We start from the raw sequence: 24,399 nt of genomic DNA on the forward strand, positions 1-24,399 counted from the left end.
GCTGTTGAATATGTATGCGGCAGGTTCGCCGCTTAGAACGTTAAATTTCAAAGCCAGACACGGTCAATACGCGTGCTCGCGGGCATTACGCGTCGATATATCGGCAAATATCCCGCGTGTGAATATGCAACGCTGAAAACGCAACACGTTACCGCGAAACACCCGGTGGTGGTGGGATTTCCTGGATCGATGCGAGCCGATTAGCTGCGTTCGAGTTCGCGTTTTAAAATCGCCACTGACTCTCTCAGTGGTCTGAGAACTTAATGTGGAGAGAAAGTAGCTGGGTTCGAGTTCGCGTTTTAAAATCGCCACTGACTCTCTCAGTGGTCTGAGAACTTAATGTGGAGAGAAAGTAGCTGCGTTCGAGTTCGCGTTTTAAAATCGCCACTGACTCTCTCAGTGGTCTGAGAACGCAACGTTAACGCGGAGGAAGATTGCGATTCTAACAGTGGACGAAGCGTCGATTAGCTGCGTTCGAGTTCGCCTTTTAAAATCGCCACTGACTCTCTCAGTTGTCTGAGAACGCAACGTTAACGCGGAGAAAAAGTGCGATTCTAACGGTGGACGAAGCGTCGATTAGCTGGGTTCCAGTTCGCGTTTTAAAATCGCCACTGACTCTCTCAGTGGTCTGAGAACGCAATGTGGAGAAAAAGTAGCTGGGTTCGAGTTCGCGTTTTAAAATCGCCACTGACTCTCTCAGTGGTCTGAGAACGCAACGTTAACGCGGAGGAAGATTGCGATTCTAACGATGGACGAAGCGTCGATTAGCTGCATTCGAGTTCGCGTTTTAAAATCGCCACTGACTCTCTCAGTGGTCTGAGAACGCAATGTGGAGAGAAAGTAGCTGGGTTCGAGTTCGCGTTTTAAAATCGCCACTGACTCTCTCAGTGGTCTGAGAACGCAACGTTAACGCGGAGGAAGAGTGCGATTCTAACGGTGGACGAAGCGAAAGCTTCGCAAAAATGTAACGAGAATTTTCTAGGGGAACGAGGACGGCTCCCCTGTATATTAATCCCCCAGCAAACATCTCAGGGATCGTCAGGATAATCCCAACGACTGCGAAACGTTATAACTCGAGTCATGATCGCGCTTAATGGTCTCGAGGCGGCGATAACGCTGGGACGTATTTAGGGGAACGGTAATTATTATTGCGCAGCCAGTATCACCGTGGCAGCCACGGTTGCAATCACCAGGATTCCAAGGCGCAATAAAATCCTGCGCGTTAAATCGCCCTCGGTTCCTCTGCCTTCGTAATCAGAGAGCGTTAAGGGCAATGGAGGCGATTCTAGGGTGAACCGCCGTCATTTTTATCGCGAGGGTATCTCAGACCAAGAAAATCCCTAGATCTCTGCTTTCCATTCCCGTCCGCCAGTGGTGCTCGGATTAAGCGAGAAATATGACGAGCTCGAGCAGTCCTCACCCTCGATCAGCTGGTCCAACATGGCGTAGATGTGGGACGTGGCCTCGTCGGTCATTACCCAACCGCCAGTGGTCATCTCCAGTCTGCCGTCCTTCACCAACCTCTTCACCACCATCTTTTTCGTGGGATGCGCGCTGAAACAGAGGAACGAGCTCGAGTACTTTGTGTTTAGCAGCGGTCGCAACGATTCTCACGGATCGTTTGGCGTCTTCCATAAAACCGCGGCCACCAGTTTACCTGCCTTACCACGCTTTGGGTTAAGGTCAGAGGAAGTTACGCGGTTATCTACGATCCAGCTAAATCTCTCGTCAGCTCTGCTGGTCTCCCGCGTTATCTCACCTTGAAAATTTGCCCCTCCGGAAACGCAGCTCTGACGGCTGGCTTTGAACCACAGTCAGCGCTTTCGTCCTTTGCCACGCGTTTCAGCAGCGATTCGAGGAATCGAAGAAGTCGACGGTGGTTTCCGGAACGCGTAGACAGAGCGGCTTCGCGAACTAATTAAGTTTCGAACGCGGTAACAGTCGAGTGCTCGATCGAGGAGCCGATTTTAAAGGGATCGAGTCTAACCCCGCGGCTGGTTTTCGAACTCCTCGTGCGCCAGACGAGCGATACACGGCTCGCGTAATTGTAAGTTACAACGCAGATAGAGCTGGCCGGCTAGAAACGTGTTGCCACCGCAACTTGTAATTTCGCGCGATACGATCCGCGATACAAATCATATTTATAGCGAGAGCGCATTCCAGACGGCCGTGGTTTACGTGATTCCGCCAGCCAGCAATGGCCGCCTTCCCGTGTTCACGTCGCCAGTAAACTACCCAACGAATTCCGTTCCATCGTCGTTTCCTCGACTCGCGATAACCCAGATCCCAAACAAGTCGAACAAGTCGTCCATCTTCAAGAACGCGTCTTCAGATTTCCAGTTGGCACTCTGCGCAGATCTTTGAGCTACCAAAGAACGCACAAAGGTTCCATCAAACGCAATGCTGAAGCTTGGAGACAGAGAGGGTAGCTGGTACCCATAGAAGCGTAACAATTTACAGGGTGCGCGATATAGAAGTGCTCGTTTTCACTCATGACGATCCAGGCAGTTAAGGAAGAAAGTGGTTCTCGATCCATCGGATATTGCCCTAACCCAAAGCACCGTATCGTCGTTGCTCGTTGTAACAGGGGTCGTTTTATGATGGCCTCGTTCCAGCAGCAAGCCTACGCACCAGCCCACGGAAATCTATTTTGATTTTCAGTCGATTCTCTTGCGGGACGAGAGATACACCGTGGGATCGATATCGAGGCGATCGCAGTGTCCTCGTGAACAGTCTCGCCCGCAGAATTTGATAGCCCATCGAAAAGGAGTCCCTCCTACGTGGGCCTTGATACTGGAGACGTTATCTCGCTCGCGATTCCCTTTTATGCTCTCGATACTTCCTCATCTTTATCCGCAGTCTCCCTGGTCCTCTTTTTTCCCTCTCGCGGTCGTTAGAAGAAAGAAAGGGAAGCTCTGGAAGATTCCAGCGGATATCCCGCCCTCGCGAGGGGTTGCCTTAACTGCTCTATCGAGCTGAGCCATCTCGACCGCCATCTACGTCCCCTAATGGCACCCTTTACGACTGTCGACTTCCTGGTAACACGTACGCGGTGGCTTCTTCCACGACGCTGGATAAAAACCGTTGGCCAAGGCGATCGAACTAACTAGAAGGAACGGCTGCCCTGTCGAGGGATCGAGGTTGGTTAAATTAGGGGCTTACCTCTCCCACCAGAGCGACAGGAAGGACACCTCGCTCCAGATGAAGGTCATGTTGGGCCATTGCTGCAGCTTCGAGACCATATTGTTCAGGATGCTCCTGGTGGAGCTGTGGAAGTACTGCTCGAACGTCTTCAGCCATCCTGGATCCGTGTGACTGTGCGGCATCAGGATTACCTGGAACAACGATAGAACGATTGTAGCAACGATCCAGACGAAAGTGGAATTCTGTACACGGTGGCTTCGATCGGCTCGAATCTCGATACGCAGATTGGCCAATCCAATCTGGAATCGATTTACACGGGAAGATTGAAATGATCATCGTCGAGATTAGGTTTCCCTGGCTGGCCCCCCCTATTATCGCGATGCAATCTATTTACACGAGGCTGATATCAGGATTTTAACCTGGCTCGCCCTCGCCACGCGCGAGGAGGGCCACGTCCAGCGGTTCTCGATGACCAATGATCAACGAGTCCACGAGCTGGTGGCTCGTTAATCACCAGTATACCAGCCACGCCGCGTTAACGACGTTATTTCGTAATTGATACACTGACCAGCGTAGCTGGTAACGTGGCTCGTGGTACCAGCAACGTCGCTCGTAAAACAATTTGCGGGTCTCATTGCGATTTACCATTTTACCAGCTCTCGTTTGCGGTTCGTCGTGGGCCATTGGTTAAAGTAGACACGTTACCAGGAGAAATGGCCATTCTTTCTTCTTTCTACGACCCCCAGAAAGTCTCGCTTGGTCTAACGCGACGATCAACGTCGAGGTTCGATGGTCCATCCCCTGACTGTGCGGCGGAATGCAGATTTCAGCGTCGACGCGAAATTGCATTTGAAATTCGCCCGAGTCAATTTGATTTTCGGCCTGGTACGAAAGTTTCGCGTTAATGAAAATTCATACCGGTCGCGCGGGCAACGCGCGTCAATTTTTCCAGTCGTCCACCGAATCCACCGTCGACCTACCCCTTTTATGAATATTTAACGCGGCGGCTGTTTGATCTTTCAGCCTGACTCGTCCAGCTCGATCGTGATGCGCGCGTAAAAAAAAAGAGACAGCAAAAGAGAGCAGCACCGACTGAGAACCGCTGGCACAAAGGATCGCAATAAACCGATACCCGTTCGTTCATAATCAGCGCGGAAGCAGCGGCACGTTAAACTGCGAATAGTCTGCTCGCAGTCGAATCCCTGCTGCGCGTTCTGGTGCCGGAGAGAGGCTTCCACATCCGCCCCAGGATCGATGGTCTAAGTTCGTTCCTGTTAAATTCGAATTTCGCAGCGGACTTCGCGCTGTTCTGATGAAGAGCGTTGCTGAGGGTTTTGCTGCGGATGAAAGAGAAGAGAGGGAGGAAATGCTAGTGGACTCGTCAGTAAGGCTATTTAGCAAGCTCTGCTGTGGACGCTGGGATGTTTGGGACAAGTCAGAAGTTGTATGTATCGGAACGATGAAGGAAATGTGAATTTTTAGGTAACTGTAAGCGATTATGTCTTTTTAGTGGTGAGTGTCGAGAGAAAGTCGCACTGCCTGAACAATTCGCGTCAGATACAGCGGAAATCCTCGAAAATGGAAATGTGAACTTTTGGAAAGCTGTAAGCGTCGATGTTTCTCTAATGGCGAGTGTCGAAAGGTCGCCACACTGCTAAGCAATTCGCATGAGATACAGCAGAAAACCTCGAAAAAGGAAATGTGAACTTTCAGAAAACTGTAAGCGTCGATGTCCCTCTAATGGTGAATGTCGAAAGATCGCCAAACTTTTAAGCAATTCGCGTAAAATACAGCAGAAAATCTCGAAAAGGAAATGCAAACTTTTGGAAAACTGTAAGCGATAGTGTCCTTCTAATGGCGAGTATTGCAAAGCCGCCACATTGCTAAGGAATTCGCGTGAAATACAGCAGAAAACCTCGAAAAAGGAAATGTAGACTTTCAGAAAACTGTAAGCGTCGATGACTCTCTAATGGCGAATGTCGAAAGGTCGCCACACTTCTAAGCAATTCGCATGAGATACAGCAGAAAACCTCGAAAAAGGAAATGTGAACTTTCAGAAAACTGTAAGCGTCGATGTCCCTCTAATGGTGAAAGATCGCCAAACTTTTAAGCAATTCGCGTAAAATACAGCAGAAAATCTCGAAAAGGAAATGCAAACTTTTGGAAAACTGTAAGCGATAGTGTCCTTCTAATAGCGAGTATTGCAAAGCCGCCACATTGCTAAGGAATTCGCGTGAAATACAGCAGAAAACCTCGAAAAAGGAAATGTAGACTTTCAGAAAACTGTAAGCGTCGATGACTCTCTAATGGCGAATGTCGAAAGGTCGCCACACTTCTAAGCAATTCGCGTGAGGTACAGCAGAAAACCTCGAAAAGGGAAATGTGAACTTTTGGAAAATTGTAAGCGTCGATGAACTTCTAATGGCGAGTGTCGCAAAGCCGCCACATTGCTAAGCAATTCGCATGAAATACAGCAGAAAACCTCGAAAAGGAAGTGCGAACTTTTGGAAAACTGTAAACGATGATGTCCTTCTAATGGCGAGTATCGCAAAGCCGCCACATTGCTAACCAATTCGCGTGAGATACAGCAGAAAATCTCGAAAAAGGAGATGCGCTCGTCCGCCATTTTGGTGCACCACTGGGACCATCTCGCGACTCTGCAAAGCTTCTGAAGTTATCGCACTTGCTAAGCAATTCGCGTGAAATACAGCAGAAAATCTCGAAAAAGGAAATGTAAACTTTCAGAAAACTGTAAGCGTCGATGACTCTCTAATGGCGAATGTCGAAAGGTCGCCACATTGCTAAGCAATTCGCCTGAAATACAGCAGAAAACCTCGAAAAAGGAAGATTGATATTCCCATCGTTACTTGACGACTGCTGGCGACTGGTCGTTGGCAAGAACGAGCGTTAATTACAGATCGGTCGTCGAGCGCATTTAATAAGCCAGCCACCGGAAACTGCCACGGTAGATATCGGCGGAAGGCTTATTCGTATGCATGAGACGATCCGTGGCTGGATCGTAGCGCCCCTTTAATACACCCCAACCCCTTCACCCTTGGCTGGTCTCCCTGGCTGGGACGCAGGTTATGATCCGCTCCATCGTCAGTTCCTCGATAACTTTGCCTTCTACTTCCTGAAATCACAGTTATCGCCTCTAAGTGGAACGAGGAGGGCCCACGAATTCATCGTTTGTCTGCCTTCGACCCTGTTTCCATCGAGGGGTCGTTTTAGGGACGTTCGTTCGACTCCAATACGCTTTCATCACTCTTTCTCTCTCTCTCGATGATTCGAGGGACCATTTTTCAGGCTTTGTGTTCTTCGTTTTAGCCACTTGCCCCAGGGGCTGTTTTCACCCAGCTCGATTCTCTTCTGGTTGTGTCACACGGTTTTCGTATTTGCCTTCGTCTGACTGCTCTCAATTTTTGTACGCGAGAGAAAACGCGGCTATTAGGCGAACAAATAACGTTAATAAACGTGGCTGTCCAAGGACAGCTGCTGGTGGAGAACGGAAGCAAAGAGCGGAGAGGTCGAGAGGGTAAGCAGAGGCGGATAAGCGGCCCGTGACCGTTCCATTACATTTCCCTAGCCGCGATAGGCGAGCAGACCAACATTTCACCAGGGCAGACCCACTTTTTACGAGGACGTCTCATCTCCTGAAGGCTCTTCGCCTATCCAGCCGCGATGTCTCCCTCAACGACCATGTCTCGAAACTTTTATGCGACCGTTCCGCGCGATATCTAAATTCTCCCGCTGCTGGCGTCCGCCAGAGGACCATTGCAACCGTAACGATCGTAACTGGCATGGAAATATCGTTATGGACCCTGATCGTGGCTCGAACGCGCGATAATCGTTTCACAGACGCGTTTCTATCGCTGATACACGGACACTCGCTTCGCGAGTGTTGCCCTGGATTCCCTGGAGGCGACGGAAACACGTCTCGAAAGGCACGCGCCGCTACTTTATCCGGCGCTTCCGCGTCACTCTCTCGAACGTTGCGAAGTAGCCGCCAAAAGTGCATCACTGGCTCTCTCCAGGTTAATTTCCGGCCTGGCAACTTGCAAACTTCGCGGAAGTTCATCTGGTCCAACACGCTGCTCCGTCTGAAAACTAAAAGCTGCTCGCTTCCCGCGCGATCATAGGCTCGTTCCCCTTTTCTCTGGTCCCAGAGGCGAGCGATGCAGCCTGGCCAATCGAGAGGGTCGATCGATAGCTGCTTCAGAAAATGAAACAACAACGTGACTCCTCCAGAAGAGTAGAAAAGGGACAAAGTATATATCCCAGCTTCGATTTTCTACTCGAATTCCTGCTTCGAATTTATCGTCTGTTGGTTAACCACTGTGTCGTCGCAGAAAGGACGCTTGGACCTTTGCCTAGTCGTGATTAATAATCCTCGTTCGATCGAGGAGCACGAAGATCGAACGGCGGCGCAAATATCTGGCCGGAAGTGTATCCTGGAGGAAGGCGACTCGATCGAGTCCCAGGAGGCACGTACTTGCCGTGGCAAGGACAAACGCGGACGCGACTTCCCCGCGGCCCTTTCATCGCGGCTGAGTTCGACAAGTTCGACAATACTGGCTCATCAGGCCATTGTCGACAGCGCACAATGCCAGACGGTGGCCTTTTCGAAAACGCGGCCGACAATGCGGACCAGCCCGTGGAACGCATCCGATGCGCCCTCCGCTTCCCCTGGCTGCTTGTCCTTCCTTCCGTTCTTCGCCTCCGTCCGGCGATTCCGACGCTTGTTTGTCGATTGGAAGATTGCAGTTACTCGCCCGCCATTTTGGTGCACCGCTGGGACCATCGCGCGACTCTGCGAAGCTTCTGAAGTTATCGCACTTGCTAAGGAATTCGCGTGAAGTACAGCAGAAAATTTCGAAAAAGGAAATGTGAACTTTTGGAAAATTGTAAGCGATGATGTCCTTCTAATGGCGAGTGTCGCAAAGCTGACACATTGCTAAGCAATTCGCGTGAGATACAGCAGAAAATCTCGAAAAAGGAAATGTGAACTTTCAGAAAACTGTAAGAGTCGATGTCCCTTTAGTGGCGAGTGTCGAGAAGCAGTCACACTGCTAAGCAATTCGCATGAAATACAGCAGAAAACCTCGAAAAAGGAAATGTGAACTTTTGAAAAATTGTAAGCGATAGTGTCCTTCTAATGGCGAGTGTCGCAAAGCTGACACATTGCTAAGCAATTCGCGTGAGATACAGCAGAAAATCTCGAAAAAGGAGATGCGCTCGTCCGCCATTTTGGTGCACCACTGGAACCATCTCGCGACTCTGCGAAGCTTCTGAAGTTATCGCACTTGCTAAGCAATTCGCGTGAAGTACAGCAGAAAATCTCGAAAAGGGAAATGTGAACTTTTGGAAAACTGTAAGCGATGATGTCCTTCTAATGGCGAGTGTCGCAAAGCTGACACATTGCTAAGCAATTCGCGTGAGATACAGCAGAAAACCTCGAAAGAGAAAATGTGAACTTTTGGAAAACTGTAAACGTCGATGTCCCTTTAGTGGCGTGTGTCGTGAGATCACCACATTGCTAAGCAATTCGCGTGAGATACAGCAGAAAACCTCGAAACGAAATAAGGAATGTGAACTTTTGGAAAACTGTAAGCCATGATGTCCTTCTAATGGCGAGTGTCATAAGATCGCCACATTGTTAAGCAATTCGCATGAAATACAGCAGAAAATTTCGAAAAGGAAATGCAAACTTTTGGAAAACTGTAAGCGACGATGTCCTTCTAATGGCGAGTGTCGCAAAGTCGTCACATTGCTAAGCAATTCGCGTGAGATACAGCAGAAAATCTCGAAAAAGGAGATGCGCTCGTCCGCCATTTTGGTGCACCACTGGGACCACCTCGCGACTCTACAAAGCTTCTGAAATTATCTCACTTTTAATGCTTCGTCTCTTTGGCAAGATGAAAGAACGAAAAGGATCGATAAAGCTCAAACTTTTCCACGCTATGTTATCTCCTCATTCTTTTTCTCTGGGTTATCCATACCCAGAAGGCAGAGCAGTATCACCTTGTTAAGGAAGATTGGAGAACACTGTCGTGTTTATGACGCTCCACATCTTCATCTACCTCGTCGTCCTGAATTTACACAACACTGTGCAATTTTTCTCACGGTTTAAATCAACCTTTCAAGCGTCGAACGATTCGCGATTCGATTATTAGAAACGATAGGGGACTGGAAAATCCGCACTAACGAGCACACGTGCGTCGACTCGATCGAACAGGACGCTGCTCTGCTCTCACTTCCGGTCGCGCCTGGTAACGGCAGCCCTTGTTCACGTTCGCGAGCTAATTAAGCCGACGCATCCGAGCCATTTCGTAGATTCGTTAACGAAGTTCCTCCAGCGTGGATCCGCCTTGAGGGTTCGCCAGGCACGTACGCCAACTAAGCCAGCCCAGCCAGCTGGTTCCATCCATCGATTTCGTGCCGCTTCATTAAACGGATCGAATTATCGTCGCGACGCGTACGCTCCTTTTCCACAGCGTTTAACAATCCTCGAGTCGACTCGTTCGTCTAAGCTTTGGATAATCGATTGGATCAAAGGTTTACGCGATGATAATCGTCGATCTTTCTTCGTCGATGACCATGATCGATTAGAATAAATAGAAAGAGATGGTTTACGTGGAAGTTTGAACGAAACGCACTGGTTAATGGCCATCGCGTACGCTCCTTTTCCATAGCGTTTAACAATTCGTCTAAGCTTTGGATAATCGATTGGATCAAAGGTTTACGCGATGATAATCGTCGATCTTTCTTGGTCAATGACGATGATCGATTAGGATAAAAAGAAATAAATGGTTTACGTGGAAGTTTGAACGAAACGCACTGATTAGTGGCCATCGCGTACGCTCCTTTTCCATAGCGTTTAACAATTCGTCTAAGCTTTGGATAATCGATTGGATCAAAGGTTTACGCGACGATAATCGTCGATCTTTCTTGGTTTACGACGATGATCGATTAGAATAAATAGAAAGAGACGATTTACGTGCGAATTTGAACGAAACGCACTGGTTAATGGCCATCGCGTACGCTCCTTTTCCACAGCATTTAACAATCTTCGAGTCGACTAGTTCGTCTAAGCTTTGGATAATCGATTGGATCAAAGGTTTACGCGATGATAATCGTCGATCTTTCTTGCTCGATGATGATAATCGATTAGGATAAAAAGAAATAAATGGTTTACGTGGAAGTTTGAACAAAACGCACTGATTAATGGCCATCGCGTACGCTCCTTTTCCACAGCGTTTAACAATTCTCGAGTCGACTCATTCGTCTAATCTTTGGATAATCGATTGGATCAAAGGTTTACGCGATGATAATCGTCGATCTTTCTTGGTTCACGACGATGATCGATTAGGATGAATAGAGAGAGATGGTTTACGTGCGAATTTGAACGAAACGCACTGGTTAGTGGCCCCTATGGAGGACCAAAGCACCGTTGATAACCGTGGGATTTGCGGCATGCGGGAGACACGCAGAGGCGCCGCAAACTGGCAACCGCACGCGTGCACGCAAAACCGCCAGAGGATTTTTCCTCTGATAAGCGAGCATGTCCGCTAGACGCAATCGTCCCTATCAGCTGGATCGCGACAAAGTGAGCGGGGCTTTCCGCGGTGGATGGCCATAAAACATGGACAATTTTTATTTCGAGGGTGCTCAGCGTCGCTCCTCCGTCCCCCTCGATGGGCCATTTTCCGTCCCTTTTTTTTTTTATCCATCATACACAATATTGATTCACGAGTGCCCACTCGATACTCGAAACAAGCTCGATCTCGATGGTCGCACGTTTCACGCGTTCTCTGCGGCTACAAAAGCCAGAATCAAAGAAATTTCGATGGTGGTTGTAAAAATTACCTTCAAAGGTGGCCTCGTGGGGTCCTTCCTGAGCTCTGCGTAACGAGCCTCGAAGCTGTCGTCCCAGTACTCCCTGCTGCGCATCCACGACGGCTGTAACGTAAAAACAAATTAGTCAGAAAATTAGTGAAAATATGGGTAGATGCGAAAATCTGAGGAATCTGGCTTAGAGGACTGTCGACGAGAGAGGAAGTTCAGTGGATACGCGATTATAAGTACACACACGGTCGCGTCAACTTCGCTGGCGTTTAATTAAAAATTAATCAGCAAGTGTGGGGACGCAGATAACGTGGCTGTTCCTTGAAAGGAAACGGGGTCCTGACACGGCAGGTGATCAATGGAATAAGAAACGGAATTTATGCTAGGGTGATAAAAAACGTGCAAGTTGAACTACCACCTGGCTGGATAATAATTTGCCCTCATTATCGCGCGAAAACCAGCCGCGAGATTAGCCGTCTAGCAACACGATGGAATTACGAGGCGCAATTTTCTTGGTTGGAGGAATTCATTTCAACGCGATGAGGATAACAGGTAAATCGAGGCTGTAACAATGTTTGCATTTTAAATCTGATTTGTGTGTTGCAGAGAAGAGGTACCGTTTCTTTCAGCATCGATGACCATTTCGTTTTACATGGCACCTTGTCTACTGTTCGTCCCTTTAAACGATGGCTTTATCGTCGTAATTCGCTCGACACGATATCCAAGTCGATAAGGAAAACGCGATCACGCGAGTGCTCCTTCGAGAGTCCTCACGTGTTCGAGGATCACAAGGCTATTCGAAGTCGATTCCAGTGTCTTAAAATTCGAATCGATGCGAAATGAAAGATAATTCCATAGCTGAAATCGATGTCGACTTAAGTGACTTAAAATTCGAATCGACTCGAAACGAAAAATAATTTTATAGCTGAGATCGATGTTGGCTCTACTGATTTAAAATTCAAAATCGACTCGAGACGAAAGATAATTCCACAGCTGAGCTGAGATCGATGTCGACTGCAGTGACTTAAAATTCAAAATCGACTCGAAACGAAGGATAATTCCACAGCTAAGCTGAGATCGATGACGACTCCACTGATTTAAAATTCAAAATCGACTCGAAACGAAGGATAATTCCACAGCTGAGCTGAGATTGATGTCGACTGCAATGACTTAAAATTCAAAATCGACTCGAAACGAAGGATAATTGCACAGCTGAGCTGAGATCGATGTCGACTCCAGTGACTTAAAATTCGAAATCGACTCGAAACGAAGGATAATTCCACAGCTGAGCTGAGATCGATGTCGATTCCAGTGACTTAAAATTCGAATCGACGCGAGATCAAAAATAATTCCATAGCTGAGATCGATGTCGACTCCACTGATTTAAAATTCAAAATCGACTCGAAACGAAGGATAATTCCACAGTTGAGCTGAGATCGATGTCGATTCCACTGATTTAAAATTCAAAATCGACTCGAAACGAAGGATAATTCCACAGCTGAGCAGAGATCGATGTCGACTCCACTGATTTAAAATTCAAAATCGACTCGAAACGAAGGATAATTCCACAGCTGAGATCGATTCGAACGAAAACGAGCGCAAGAATCAGAACGATCGAAGCGAGTTCCGGTGTAGAGTCCAGCTGGCAAACGAGCGGCCACTTACCCAGATGGGATAACAGTTAACCACGAATTGACACGCTTACGGTCGATCCAGAAAATACCGTTTAAAGAGCGCGCGCGGTGCTGCAGCGAGCTCAGTGGCTGTTTAAGTGGATAAAAGCCGGCGTGAAGCTGAAGCCCCGCGGGTTCTGGAAATATTGGCCAAGTGGCTGGTGCCTGGTTGACTCATCCTGCTCGAGAGAGCTCTCTCTCTCTCTCTCGTCAGGTGTTGGTCGAATAAAAACCAAGGTGAAGACCGTCGTGGACGATCAGCCTTGAAAATTCTTGGCCAAGTGGCGATCTGCTAGCGGTTTCGAAATTAATTAGCCGTGGAGAGGCTTGGACTGGTCGAAAAATGTCGGCCAAGTGGACATCGATCGATCCAAGTCACTGTAAAACGGTTAATTGCACCCTTCTGGCGAACAATCGACGAAACTGTTGTCGATTATTCTCGAGGATGCTTGAATTGGTGTCGAAAGAGCTGGCAAAGGAAGTACAGTTGAAGACGAATCAGGCGCGCAGCTTGGTTAAGCGACATTGGATTAAGAAGGACGAAAAAATCAGGATCTCTTGATTCTGGACATAAAATGGGAGGATCGATTTGGAAGTTCTTCTTGCGATCGAGGTGAAAGAATAGTCTGGTAACTCGATGGCCATTAGCTTTTCAGGGGAACAAGGACGTCTAGTGTCTCTGAGGACACGAGGGATGATCCTGCGACGCTAAATGGTCTGGTGAGAGGGAAGAAACTGATCTTCGTCGAGAGAAATCGTGTTCCTTGAGATTCGTAAGAAGAGAAGATTTTTAGAGTCTCTAGAAAGTGGATATTGACGAGTTTCAGATCTATCGATGAAGAAGGACAAGGTTCTCCATATTTTGAAAGGATCAAGGATAAAAGTTGGATAACAGTATACGAATTATAATCAAGGTCGAAGCTACAATTTGTGATCCAAAATGAATTGCAAATTTATCGATGAAGAAAAAGACGGTTCTCCATATTTTGGAAGAACCAAGCATAAAAGTAGGATAACAGTATACGAATTATAATGAGAGTCGAGCTACAATTTGGTATCCAAAGCGAGTTCTAGATCTATTGACCAAGAAGAACACGGTTCTCCATATTTTGAAAGGACCAAGGATAAAAGTAGGATAACAGTACACGAATTACAGCCAGAGTGAGAGAGAAGCTTGAAACTACAATTTGAGATCCAAAACGAGTTCCAAATCTATCGATGAAGAAGAACACAGTGCTCCATATTTTTGAAGGACCAAGGATAAAAGTTGAATAACAGTATACGAATTATAATCAAGGTCGAAGCTACAATTTGAGATCCATCGATGAAGAAAAACTCAGTTCTCTATATTTTGAAAGGACCCAAGATAAAAGTTATATAATAGTACACGAATTACAATCAAGGTGGAAGGAAAGCTTGAAACTACAATTTGGGATCCAAGACGAGTTTCACATCTATCGATAGAAGAGGAACACAGTTCTCCATATTTTGGAAGGACCAAGGATAAAAGTTGGATAACACTATACGAATTATAATCAAGGTCGAAGCTACAATTTGAGATCCAAAAAGAGTTCCAGATCCATCGATGAAGAAGAACACAGTTCTCCATATTTTAAAAGGACCAAAGATAAAAAGAGGATAACACTATACGAATTATAATCAAGGTCGAAGCTACAATTTGAGATCCAACACGAATTGCAGATCCATCGATGGAAGAGGAACACAGTTCTCCATATTTTGAAAGGACCAAGGATAAAAGTAGGATAACACTATACGAATTACAGTACCAAGGAGGGGGAGAAGCTCGAAGTTGCAATTTGGGATCCAACCGGACGAACAAATGGAAGGATGGATAACCGTGGAGATTAAGAAGGGTGGGAGACCTTTACGTCTTCCAGAGTCTAATTTCGTTAAAGGAGCGTGAAAGCGAGGGGCAAGATCGATCGTGGGCGAAAAAGAAAGAGCCTGTCTGCGTATAATCCGACCCGGTGAAAGACTGCCTCGATGGATTTCGGGGTAGTTCCCTGAGCCAAGCTTTTCGCTGTTTAATTAACGTCCCTGGGATTAACTTTGTTACAAGGAAGCTGGGCTGATCAGCGGATAATCGAGTCGCATCTTCGAGGATCCTGGAAATTGAATTTCGCATAGCACCGCACGAGTTACCAAAACGTCATCGATTTGAAACGCGCGTGAGATGAGCCTCGAGCAAACGTTTCCAACGAGCCAAATCGCGAGAAATTACGGTCAAGCGTGCATATTCCAAGCGCATTTTTAATTAAATCCAGAAATTCGGATACGTCGAAACAGGTGTGCTCGTGTTTTTTAATTAAAGGATCGCAGTTATGCTTCTCATCCTTTTCTTTTCGTTTTCGAATCGTCGCGAGGCTGGGCGGATGTATATCCCGTGGAGAACGTGTCTTCCCGCGGGTCGTTTGGCGCCTGGCCAAAAGAACAGCTGCGAGGGGACCAGCGGAATTGAATTCTTCCTTGATAATTATTTGCTCGCGCGTACCTGAAAATATTCATTTTCAAGAAACCCTCAGCGTTGCTCATTCCTGCGCTAGTCGAGAGAGGAATTTTTTGGCGAACATGCAGAACAGTGAAAAAGAAAAAAATAAATATATATGATGTTATCTCTTTTTTTTACATTGCATCGTTACATTAAATCTCTGGTCGTTTTCGAGCTCGTCCTCAAATCGAGTCTCCATTCTAATCTCGACGGAAGCTGCAGGATGTCTCGTCCGTTCGAATTACAATCGACAGGCGACTGGTGAAAGTTCCGCGAGAATCGAAGCGTTCGGTTACGCTCGATTCACGAGGAAAGCGTTATTAATCCGCGACTTTTACCGTCGCCTGATCGATCGACGGTGACTCGTCTCTCTCCGCAGGAAAAAAGGAAAGGAAAAGAGAAAAAAAGAAGAAGAGCAAGCGAGAACCATTATTGACCGGGATGATAGCGCAGGGGTAGGTTGCTGGCTGTGCTTTTTTCGCGTCGAAGCGAGGCGTAAATAATTGGGTCGATGCGGTGGACGTGCTCGACGAGTGGCTAACTGAATCGAATTTCTCGTCGAAGGGACGTGTTCCGCCGAAAAAGAGACTAAATGCATGCGCAGAGCAAAAGAGGGAGGAGAGTGCGTTCGATCGTTGCACCAGCTACGTGTCCATCCTACGTGAAAAAAAAAAAAAAAAAACACCCTCTTCAATCCATCGTGAAACAGCGTCGTTCGACTAAAATTGCGTAACGCGATCGAAAGGCGATCATCTATTCTAGTCACCTTACACCTTCACTCTTGCACGAGGTAGAGGCAGAGACGAGCAACGAACGTCCTGCAAAGTAGGACGCGTTCATTTGTTCCGCGCTGCTAGCTCAATCATACAGATCTGCTTTGCATACTCTGTTCGAGGGTAATCTTGGTACGGTGGAGAGTGGCTGGGAACCATGAACCATTCCGCGTCAATCACGTGTCAGGAACAAAGGAATGCTTAGCGCGGTGGATGCACCCATTTGCCTGCTGCTCGTCGAGACTCGCGTCGCTCCTGCGTCTCCTTCGTCGCGCTATTACCTCCTCGATTTCACTGCTCAGGGAATAGATCATCCGTGGACGCGTCCATTAACTCGAGGGAAAAACCAACTCTGATTAATTCTGTAGCGACACGTAATTGACGACAATAATACTTGTTGCGTGACGATGTATTCACCCACCTCTGAGTATTTCTCCGTTTCTATATCGCTTACAGATCGAAAAATTATTTTTCTAAGTTAGTATCTATTGGAATATTTGCTTTCTTGTGCTCGTTTTTTTTATAAACATTGGAACGTCAATAGCTGCTATTACACTGCTATTTCTTTCGCTGTCATTTCTTCTCGCTTGTCTATAATCGTCAGAACGTCGAAGAGTCCTTAAACGACACGCAGGACTCGTTCAAAGCCTCTAATTAAAATTCGCAAAAAAGAATAGTTATCGAAAGAAGCCTCGAAATTCGAAATGAATCGTATTAGCGTATCGCGAGGCTAGACGCGTTCATTAACTCAAGAAAAAAAAAACAATTCTGATTAATTCTATAGAGACACGTATAGACGACAATAATACTTGTTACTTGACGCTATATTCAGCCACTCCTGAGTACTTTTCGTTTTCTATGCTTGGCTACAATCATCAGAACGTCGAAGAGTCCTTGAAGGACACCTTTAATTAAAGCTTGCAAAAAGGAATTAGTTATCGAAAGAAGACTCGAAATCCGACAAAACAACGCTGAATAATTTTATAGCGACACGTATTTCGTTTTCTATGCTTGGCTATAATCATCAAAACGTCGAAGAGTCCTTAAAGGACACCTTTAATTAAAGCTTGCAAAAGGGAGTTAGTTATCGAAAGAAGACTCGAAATCCGACAAAACAACGCTGAATAATTTTATAGCGACACGTATTTCGTTTTCTACGCTTGGCTATAATCATCAAAACGTCGAAGAGTTCTAAAAGGACACCTTTAATTAGACTCGAAATCAGAATGAATCGTATTAGCGTATCGCGAGGCTAGACGCGTTCATTAACTCAAGAAAAACAAACAATTCTGATTAATTCTATAGAGACACGTATGGACGACAATAATACTTGTTGCGTGACTCTGTATTCACCCACCTCTGAGTATTTCTCGTTTTCTATATCGCTTATAGGTCGAAAAATTATTTTTCTAAGTTAGTATCTATCGAGATTTTTGCTTTTTTTTTATAAACATTGGAATGTCAATAGGCCTCTTGCCTGTGATAGACGATCCACTGCTATTTCTTCTCCATTGTCTATAATCATCTGAACGTCGAAGAGTCCTTGAAAGACACGCAGGACTCGTTCAAGGCCTCTAATTAAAATTCGCAAAAAGGAATCAGTTATCGAAAAAAGACTCAAAATCCGAAAAACCGACTCTAATTTTATAGCGACACGTACAGACGACAATAATACTTGTTACTTGACGCTACATTCACCCACTCCTCAGTACTTCTCGTTTTCTATACTTGTCTATAATCATCTGAACGTCGAGAAGTCCTTAAAGGACACGCAGGACTCGTTCAAGGCCTCTAATGAAAATTCGCAAAAAGGAATCGGTTATCGAAAGAAGCCTCGAAATCAGAATGGATCTCAAAACTAGACGCGTTCATTAACTGAAGAAAAAAACAATTCTGATTAATTCTATAGCGACACGTATAGACGACAATAATACTTGTTACTTGACGCTACATTCACCCACTCCTCAGTACTTCTCCTTTCCTATACTTGTCTATAATCATTAGAACGTCGAAGAGTCCTTAAACGACATTCAGAACTCGTTCAAAGCCTCTAATTAAAATTCGCAGAAAGGAATGGTGATCGAAAGAAGCTTCGAAATTCGAAATGGATCGTATGAACGTAACGCGAGGCTAGAGACACGTCCCGTTGTCCCAAGCCAATTAATTAATTCGAAAATTCGCGAGTCCAGAGGGGGGGCGATCCGTATTAAGGGTAATCGCGTATCGAGGCAGCCGCGTAATGCGCGGTGATGGGCCCCGGGTGTGAATTACTTTATCCGAAAATACGCGGGAAATTGCGGGGACGCATTATCGCGCGATGCGTCATCGCGACGCGATCATACATCGCGCGTACAAGCGAAATGAAATTTACGACGGGTGCGCGCATAATGCGCGCTCGAGGGCCGCCAAGGGGGTGGAATAAATTGCGTTTGTCGCATGGCGTTCAGCCGCTTCGCGTAATTGCTTGTCTCCTGAGAATTTACAAATCCGTCGAGAACAGAAGAAGACACGAGGCTTCCGTTGTTTCTACGTCCTGATCTTGTGCTCGAGGAATTGGTTTAGAACGTTTAAAAGGTGTCTGAGACTTTTTACAGAGCTGTTAGGATGCACTGGAGGCTCAGAGAGAAATAAAGTCACCAAATCCGTCGAGAACAGAAGAAGACGAGGCTTCCATTGTTTCTACATCCTAATCTTGTGCTCGAGGAATTGGTTTAGAACGTTTAAAAGGTGTCTGAGACTTTTTACAGAGCTGTTAGGATGCATTGGAGACAGACAGAGAAATAAAGTCGTCAAATCCGTCGAGAACAGAAGAAGACACGAGGCTTCCGTTGTTTCTACGTCCTGATCTTGTGCTCGAGGAATTGGTTTAGAACGTTTAAAAGGTGTCTGAGACTTTTTACAGAGCTGTTAGGATGCACTGGAGGCTGACAGAGAAATAAAGTCGCCAAATCCGTCGAGAACAGAAGAAGACGAGGCTTCTATTGTTTCTACGTCCTGATCTTGTGCTCGAGGAATTGGTTTAGAACGTTTAAAAGGTGTCTGAGACTTTTTACAGAGCTGTTAGGATGCATTGGAGGCTGAGAGAGAAATAAAATCGCCAAGGATCGATGGAATATGGGAAATAACGGAGGCAACGCCTGATGCTCGACGACGCGTCACTCTCGAGGAACTCGCGACGCTGCGGCTGAAGATTCGGTCAAGGTTTGCGGGTCAAGAAACAGCCTCGAGCGGCTTGGATGCGTTCCATTTTCCAGAGCTGGGCCTTCAACTCGTCCTAACCTGGACTAGCGTGGAATCGATAGTCTAATCGACGAAACCTCGCGACTGGCGGGCCTTCCTCAACCGCAGCTGACCCAGAAACCTAAAAAAATAGCTGCTTCTCATCGAGAAATAATCCTCGCTCCTAACGAACGGTGTATAATGAAAAAATTCCAATCTCGCGTTTCACCTGAATAATTTCTCGACTTCCACCACGGTCGATACGTTTCGTCGTACATTTTGCCAGCCAGAGTGCTCGCGTAATAAAATTGCTGGCCCAGACGTGGCCCTCGTCCTGTGCGCGAGCGGACAGGATCCTGATCGAGGAGGAGCCACGCTTTTCAGAGGATTCAGAGGACGCGTTCAACGACAGCGGCGCAGCAGCGACCTGGCTCGACAACGTCGACGCGAAAGAAGATGAACGAGATGGTTAAAGAGGATGTGGGGCCCCGTACCTTCCGCATGAATTCTAAGGTATCGACTTTTCAATTGGGTCACGTAGACCTGCAGCCAGCGTCGTGTGCACCAGACGGCTGCTGCGCCGCGCTGGGAATACGCGTCTAATGGAAATCGAAAATACGAGTCGCGAGTGAAAATCACGGCCCTTTCTAAACCGGGTGAATCGAAAATTGATTCTTCGCAGACTATTTCCTGCGACTATCCGTCGCGAGAATACGAATATCGCCGCCCGTCGAGGACTTCTCGACGAGGCGACCCCGTTGCGTAACGGTTCCAAGAACGAGAGAGTACACACAGAGAGCCAGGGAAACGTCTCCACCCCTGCAAAGAAGTAAATCGCGCCGTGAAAAAGATATGAGAACAGTTACGAGCGGGACAGCCTCGATCCATAAATGTTTTACGGTCGAGATATCGTTGTCTCACGCGTGACCGTCCTACGTTAACGATCCTCGCGTTCTCCACGAGCGTACAGCTGTTTCTAGGGTCATCCTCGAATGTTCTCCTTCGTAGGGTCATCTTCCATCTCGTTTCATCGAACATCACAGCTTTCCTCTTACTTTGTACGTGTCAATTACACACAGGAGGTAAAAAAGGTTTGCGTTGACCAAACAGACGCGCAGAATGAAAGGTGAGGCTGAGTTGAGGGGGTGGATGCGCGTCGACTGGGTCATCCTCGAATACTGTCCATCGCGTTCATCGAAAATCGCAACTTTCTTCTCACTTTGTACGTTTCAATTACACACAAGAGGTAAGGAAGGTTTACGTTGGTTAAACAAACGCGTAGAGCCAAAGATGACGCTGAGTTAAGGGGGTGGATATGCGTCGACCAGGTCATCCTTAAATACTGTTCATCACGACTCATCGAATATCGCAACTTTCCTCTTATTTTGTACGTTTCAATTACACACAAGAGGTAAGAAAGGTCCAGGTTGGCTAAACGAACGCGGATAGTGAAAGGTGGTGAGGCTGGGTTAAGGGGGTGGATATGCGTCGACCAGGTCATCCTTAAATACTGTTCATCACGACTCATCGAATATCGCAACTTTTCTCTTATTTTGTACGTTTCAATTACACAGAAGAGGTAAGAAAGATTCAGGTTGACTAAAAGAACGCAGAGAGTGAAAGGCGAGGCTGGGTTAAAGAGGTGGATGCGCATCGACAGGGTCATCCTCGAATGCTCTCCTTCATAATGTCATTTTCCATCGCGTCTTATCGAAAATCACAACTTTTCTCTCACCTCGTACGTTTCAATTGCACACAAGAGGTAAGAAAGGTTCACGTTGACTAAACGGACGAGGATAGTGAAAAGTGAGACTGAGTTAAGGGGGTGGATACGTCTCAAATACTGTTCATCACGACTCATCGAAAATCACAACTTTTCTTTCACTTCGTACGTTTCAATTACACAGAAGAGGTAAGAAAGCTTCAGGTTAGCTAAACGAACGCGGATAGTGAAAGGTGGCGAGGCTGGGTTAAAGGGGTGGTCGCGCGTCGACCGCATTATTCATTCGACCGTCGAGCCGAGGGTGGTACGACACCGTCGAAGAGAAAGGGAGAGTCGAGGACCGGGGGCGCACGTTTCACTACGTCGACGAGTAACGCGAGGCGGTAACGGAAAGCTATTTAACTTGCGGCTACGACGGACTTCCGACTCGGTTACTCCCCAATGCAGAGCCGTTCCACCCCCTGCGTTCGTGCCTACCCTGCACTTACCTCGCGCCACTGAGAGACGCGCTGCTACGGAATTACGCTGGTCTACCTTTCGATTCGATACGGTTAAACCAGTGCGGCGGCTAAATTTTCTAATCGTAAATTTCCTAAAGAAATAACGATGCGTTCCTGCGACACAGCGCAGGTCTGGTCACCGCGGGTTAGCACTTGGCGACCAGGCCCAGGCGTTTTCTAATAAAAGATACCCGTCTGGTTTGTGTCCATCATCTGGGCCAAGCAATTGTTTCCTTTAAGATTTCGTCGCGACTGAGCATTGCCAGCAGATCCTTAAACCTGGTTTATTCATGACCAATTTCCGTCCGTTACGTTTCGTGGAAACGTTCACTCTCCTCGTCTGTGCATCTATCATTTTCATTCTCGGATTTCCCACCCTCTTCTATACGCATTTTTAAGGGACGACATTTTCGTCCTCGCGATTGTTCGACTCGGACAGTTCGGTTAGAACGACGCAAGCATACAGTTCGGTTAGAACAGTTCGGCTAGAACACCCTGTTCGTTAGAACAACCTTCATATTCGTTAAGAATTATTTATTATTATATCGTTATATATTTATTATTATATATTATATATTATATCGTTATATATTTATTATTATATCGTTAAGAATTATTAGAAATTAGAGTTTCATTAGAGTCGCATAGCAACGTGAAAGGGATCGTAGCCGTAGCACCGCCCTCAACATTAAGAACTGTTATTTTATCGTCGTTTCGCTATTGTTGACTATTGTTGATTGTTATATATTAAATTGAGAGCAAAAAAGGTTGAGTGTGATTACTTACTCCCGTCACATTGCCCTCACCAGTGACAGGTGTCCATCGTGGCCATCGTTTCGCTCCTGACTTGTTCCAGGAAGCCACGACTTTTTTTTTTTTTTTTTTTTAGGTCGAAGTCAAGTTCGCTGGAGTTCGTTCGCGTGGCGTGGTTGCATCCTAATGGTAATTATCCCAAGGGCTAGAAAGTTGGTCTCGAGAGCTGGCTCCAGTCAACCGTGGCCACAGAGTAAACAGAAAGTTTTCCAGCAGCCTCTAACCCCGCCCTCTGTTTCCTTGGCAATAATTTAATACGTGTCGCGGGGGTTGCGCTTGCTCTGCGTTTATCCAGCTTGCTGGGAACCACTGCTGCGAGCTTAGAATTAGTGTTATCGTTATCGAGAGCCCAGTTTATTATACTGCACTGTGATTAATTAGCCAGCTGATTTTTGCGTTGGTCTCAGTTGAACATCAGTGGATACTTCGAAGAATATTTCCTGGTAAATTTCGAAAATGAAATCACTGAAGATCTGTCGAGTATCAACTCCTGGGTCTGCGTTTATCCAGCTTACCACTGCTGTGAGCTTAGAATTAGTGTTATCGTTATCGAGAGCCCAGTTTATTATACTGCAACGTGATTAATTAGCTAGCTGATTTTTGCGTTGGTCTCAGTTGAACATCAGTGGATATTTCGAAGAATATTTCCTGGTAAATTTCGAAAATGAAATCACTGAAGATCTGTCGAGTATCGACTTCTGTGTCTGCGTTTATCTATCTTACGTGGGAACCACTACTACAAGGTTAGAATTAGTGTTATCATTATCGAGTCCACTGCAACGTGATTAATTAGCTAGCTGATTTTTGCGTTGGTCTCAGTTGAACATCAGTGGACACTTCGAAGAGTATTTCCTGGTAAATTTCGAAAATGAAATCACTGAAAATCTATCGAGTATCGACTTCTGTGTCTGCGCTTATCTTTCTTACGTAGAGACCACTACTACAAATTTAGAATTAGTGTTATCATTATCGAGCCCAATTTATTATACTGCACCCTGATTAATTAGCTCGACGATTTTTAAATTGATCTCGTTCGAATCTCAGTGAAGACACTGCATCTCAGTCACTTCGAAGCGAATTTCAAGAGCGAAAGTATTGAAGACCCGTCGAGTTTCAGCTCTGTTCGTACGAAATAAAGCAGAGAATCGAACACGTGCGACGTTGGAATATTAATTCGAGGATCGAGTCGCGCGTTAATCCGCGGTCGTTGCGTATTTTTCTGGGAACCAGAGTCTCGCGTGGGGGTTGCAGTCCGTCTGGTAGCGCAGCAGCGGGGAATTGGATTAATTCGGGGAGGGAAAAGGGAAGAAACAATCGAGCCGCGGTCGGCCATTCCATTCGCGCGCTATTCCCCGGAAAATCCGGAGCATCGGGTCAACGACAGCCACGGCGGTTTCCTTGAAAAGAACCGGTCGCGAAGGCGAACCTGGGCGGCGAATCGAATAGGCCCCCTCGTCGAAAAAGTCATTATCGGATTTTAATCAGCCACGATCCTCTCCCTTTTCAGGGAACACCTCCTTCGCTTCCTTTCACCGTCGTTAATTCGCACGCGTTACGCCTGTGCCCGCTTAATGGACGCGCGGTTCCATTTCGCCAGGTGTAACCCCCCCTCTCCCCACCCCGTGGCTCGCTGGTTTACACTCGACGGATATCAAAAGCGGAAAATTCAATAGCTGCCCAGGGTGCACCTTTGAATCGCGTTTTACTTTATGAAAGTAGAAAAAAAGACACGCGAGTTTCGTAAAAACTGATTGTAACGCAGGGTATTTAAGGGTGGTTTTCTTGTTTGGCTCGAGTTTGGATTTAGGATCAAGAAGAATTCTCCAATGGATCGAACTGATATTCGTAGAAATTCGTTTCACTCTTCCTACACATCCTACTATTATGAGAAAAGAAAGAAACACACGCGTTTCGTAAAAACTGATTGTAACGCAGAGCACTCAGGGATAGGCAGGGTGGTTTTCTCGAGCTTGGACTTAAGACCAAGAAAAATTCTCCAATGATTCGTTTCACTCTTTTCACACATCCCTCCTTTACGAAAAAAAGACACGCGGGATTCGTAAAAACTGATTGTAACGCAGGGTATTTAAGGGTGGTTTTCTTGTTTGGCTCGAGTTTGGATTTAGGATCAAGAAGAATTCTCCAATGGATCGAACTAATATTCACAGAAATTTATATCTGGATTCGTTTCACTCTTTGT

The 24,399-nt window shown here is 46.4% G+C and overlaps 1 protein-coding gene across 1 annotated transcript in view; it reads right to left on the reverse strand.

Annotated features, from left to right (window-relative positions):
- The window catches only part of Alpha-man-iib (alpha-Mannosidase class II b), a 69,151-nt gene that overhangs the window by 11,636 nt on the left and 33,116 nt on the right, over positions 1 to 24,399 (reverse strand). The window contains exons 3-5 of the mRNA XM_076902044.1: positions 11,011 to 11,103; positions 3,163 to 3,335; positions 1,421 to 1,554 (exon numbers count right to left, since the gene is read on the reverse strand). Coding sequence (XP_076758159.1) covers positions 1,421 to 1,554; positions 3,163 to 3,335; positions 11,011 to 11,103 — 400 coding nt within the window. The remainder of the gene's footprint in view (positions 1 to 1,420; positions 1,555 to 3,162; positions 3,336 to 11,010; positions 11,104 to 24,399) is intronic.

The sequence above is a fragment of the Xylocopa sonorina genome, chromosome 9 (assembly GCF_050948175.1).
Source record: "Xylocopa sonorina isolate GNS202 chromosome 9, iyXylSono1_principal, whole genome shotgun sequence".
Classification (NCBI taxonomy): domain Eukaryota; kingdom Metazoa; phylum Arthropoda; class Insecta; order Hymenoptera; family Apidae; genus Xylocopa; species Xylocopa sonorina.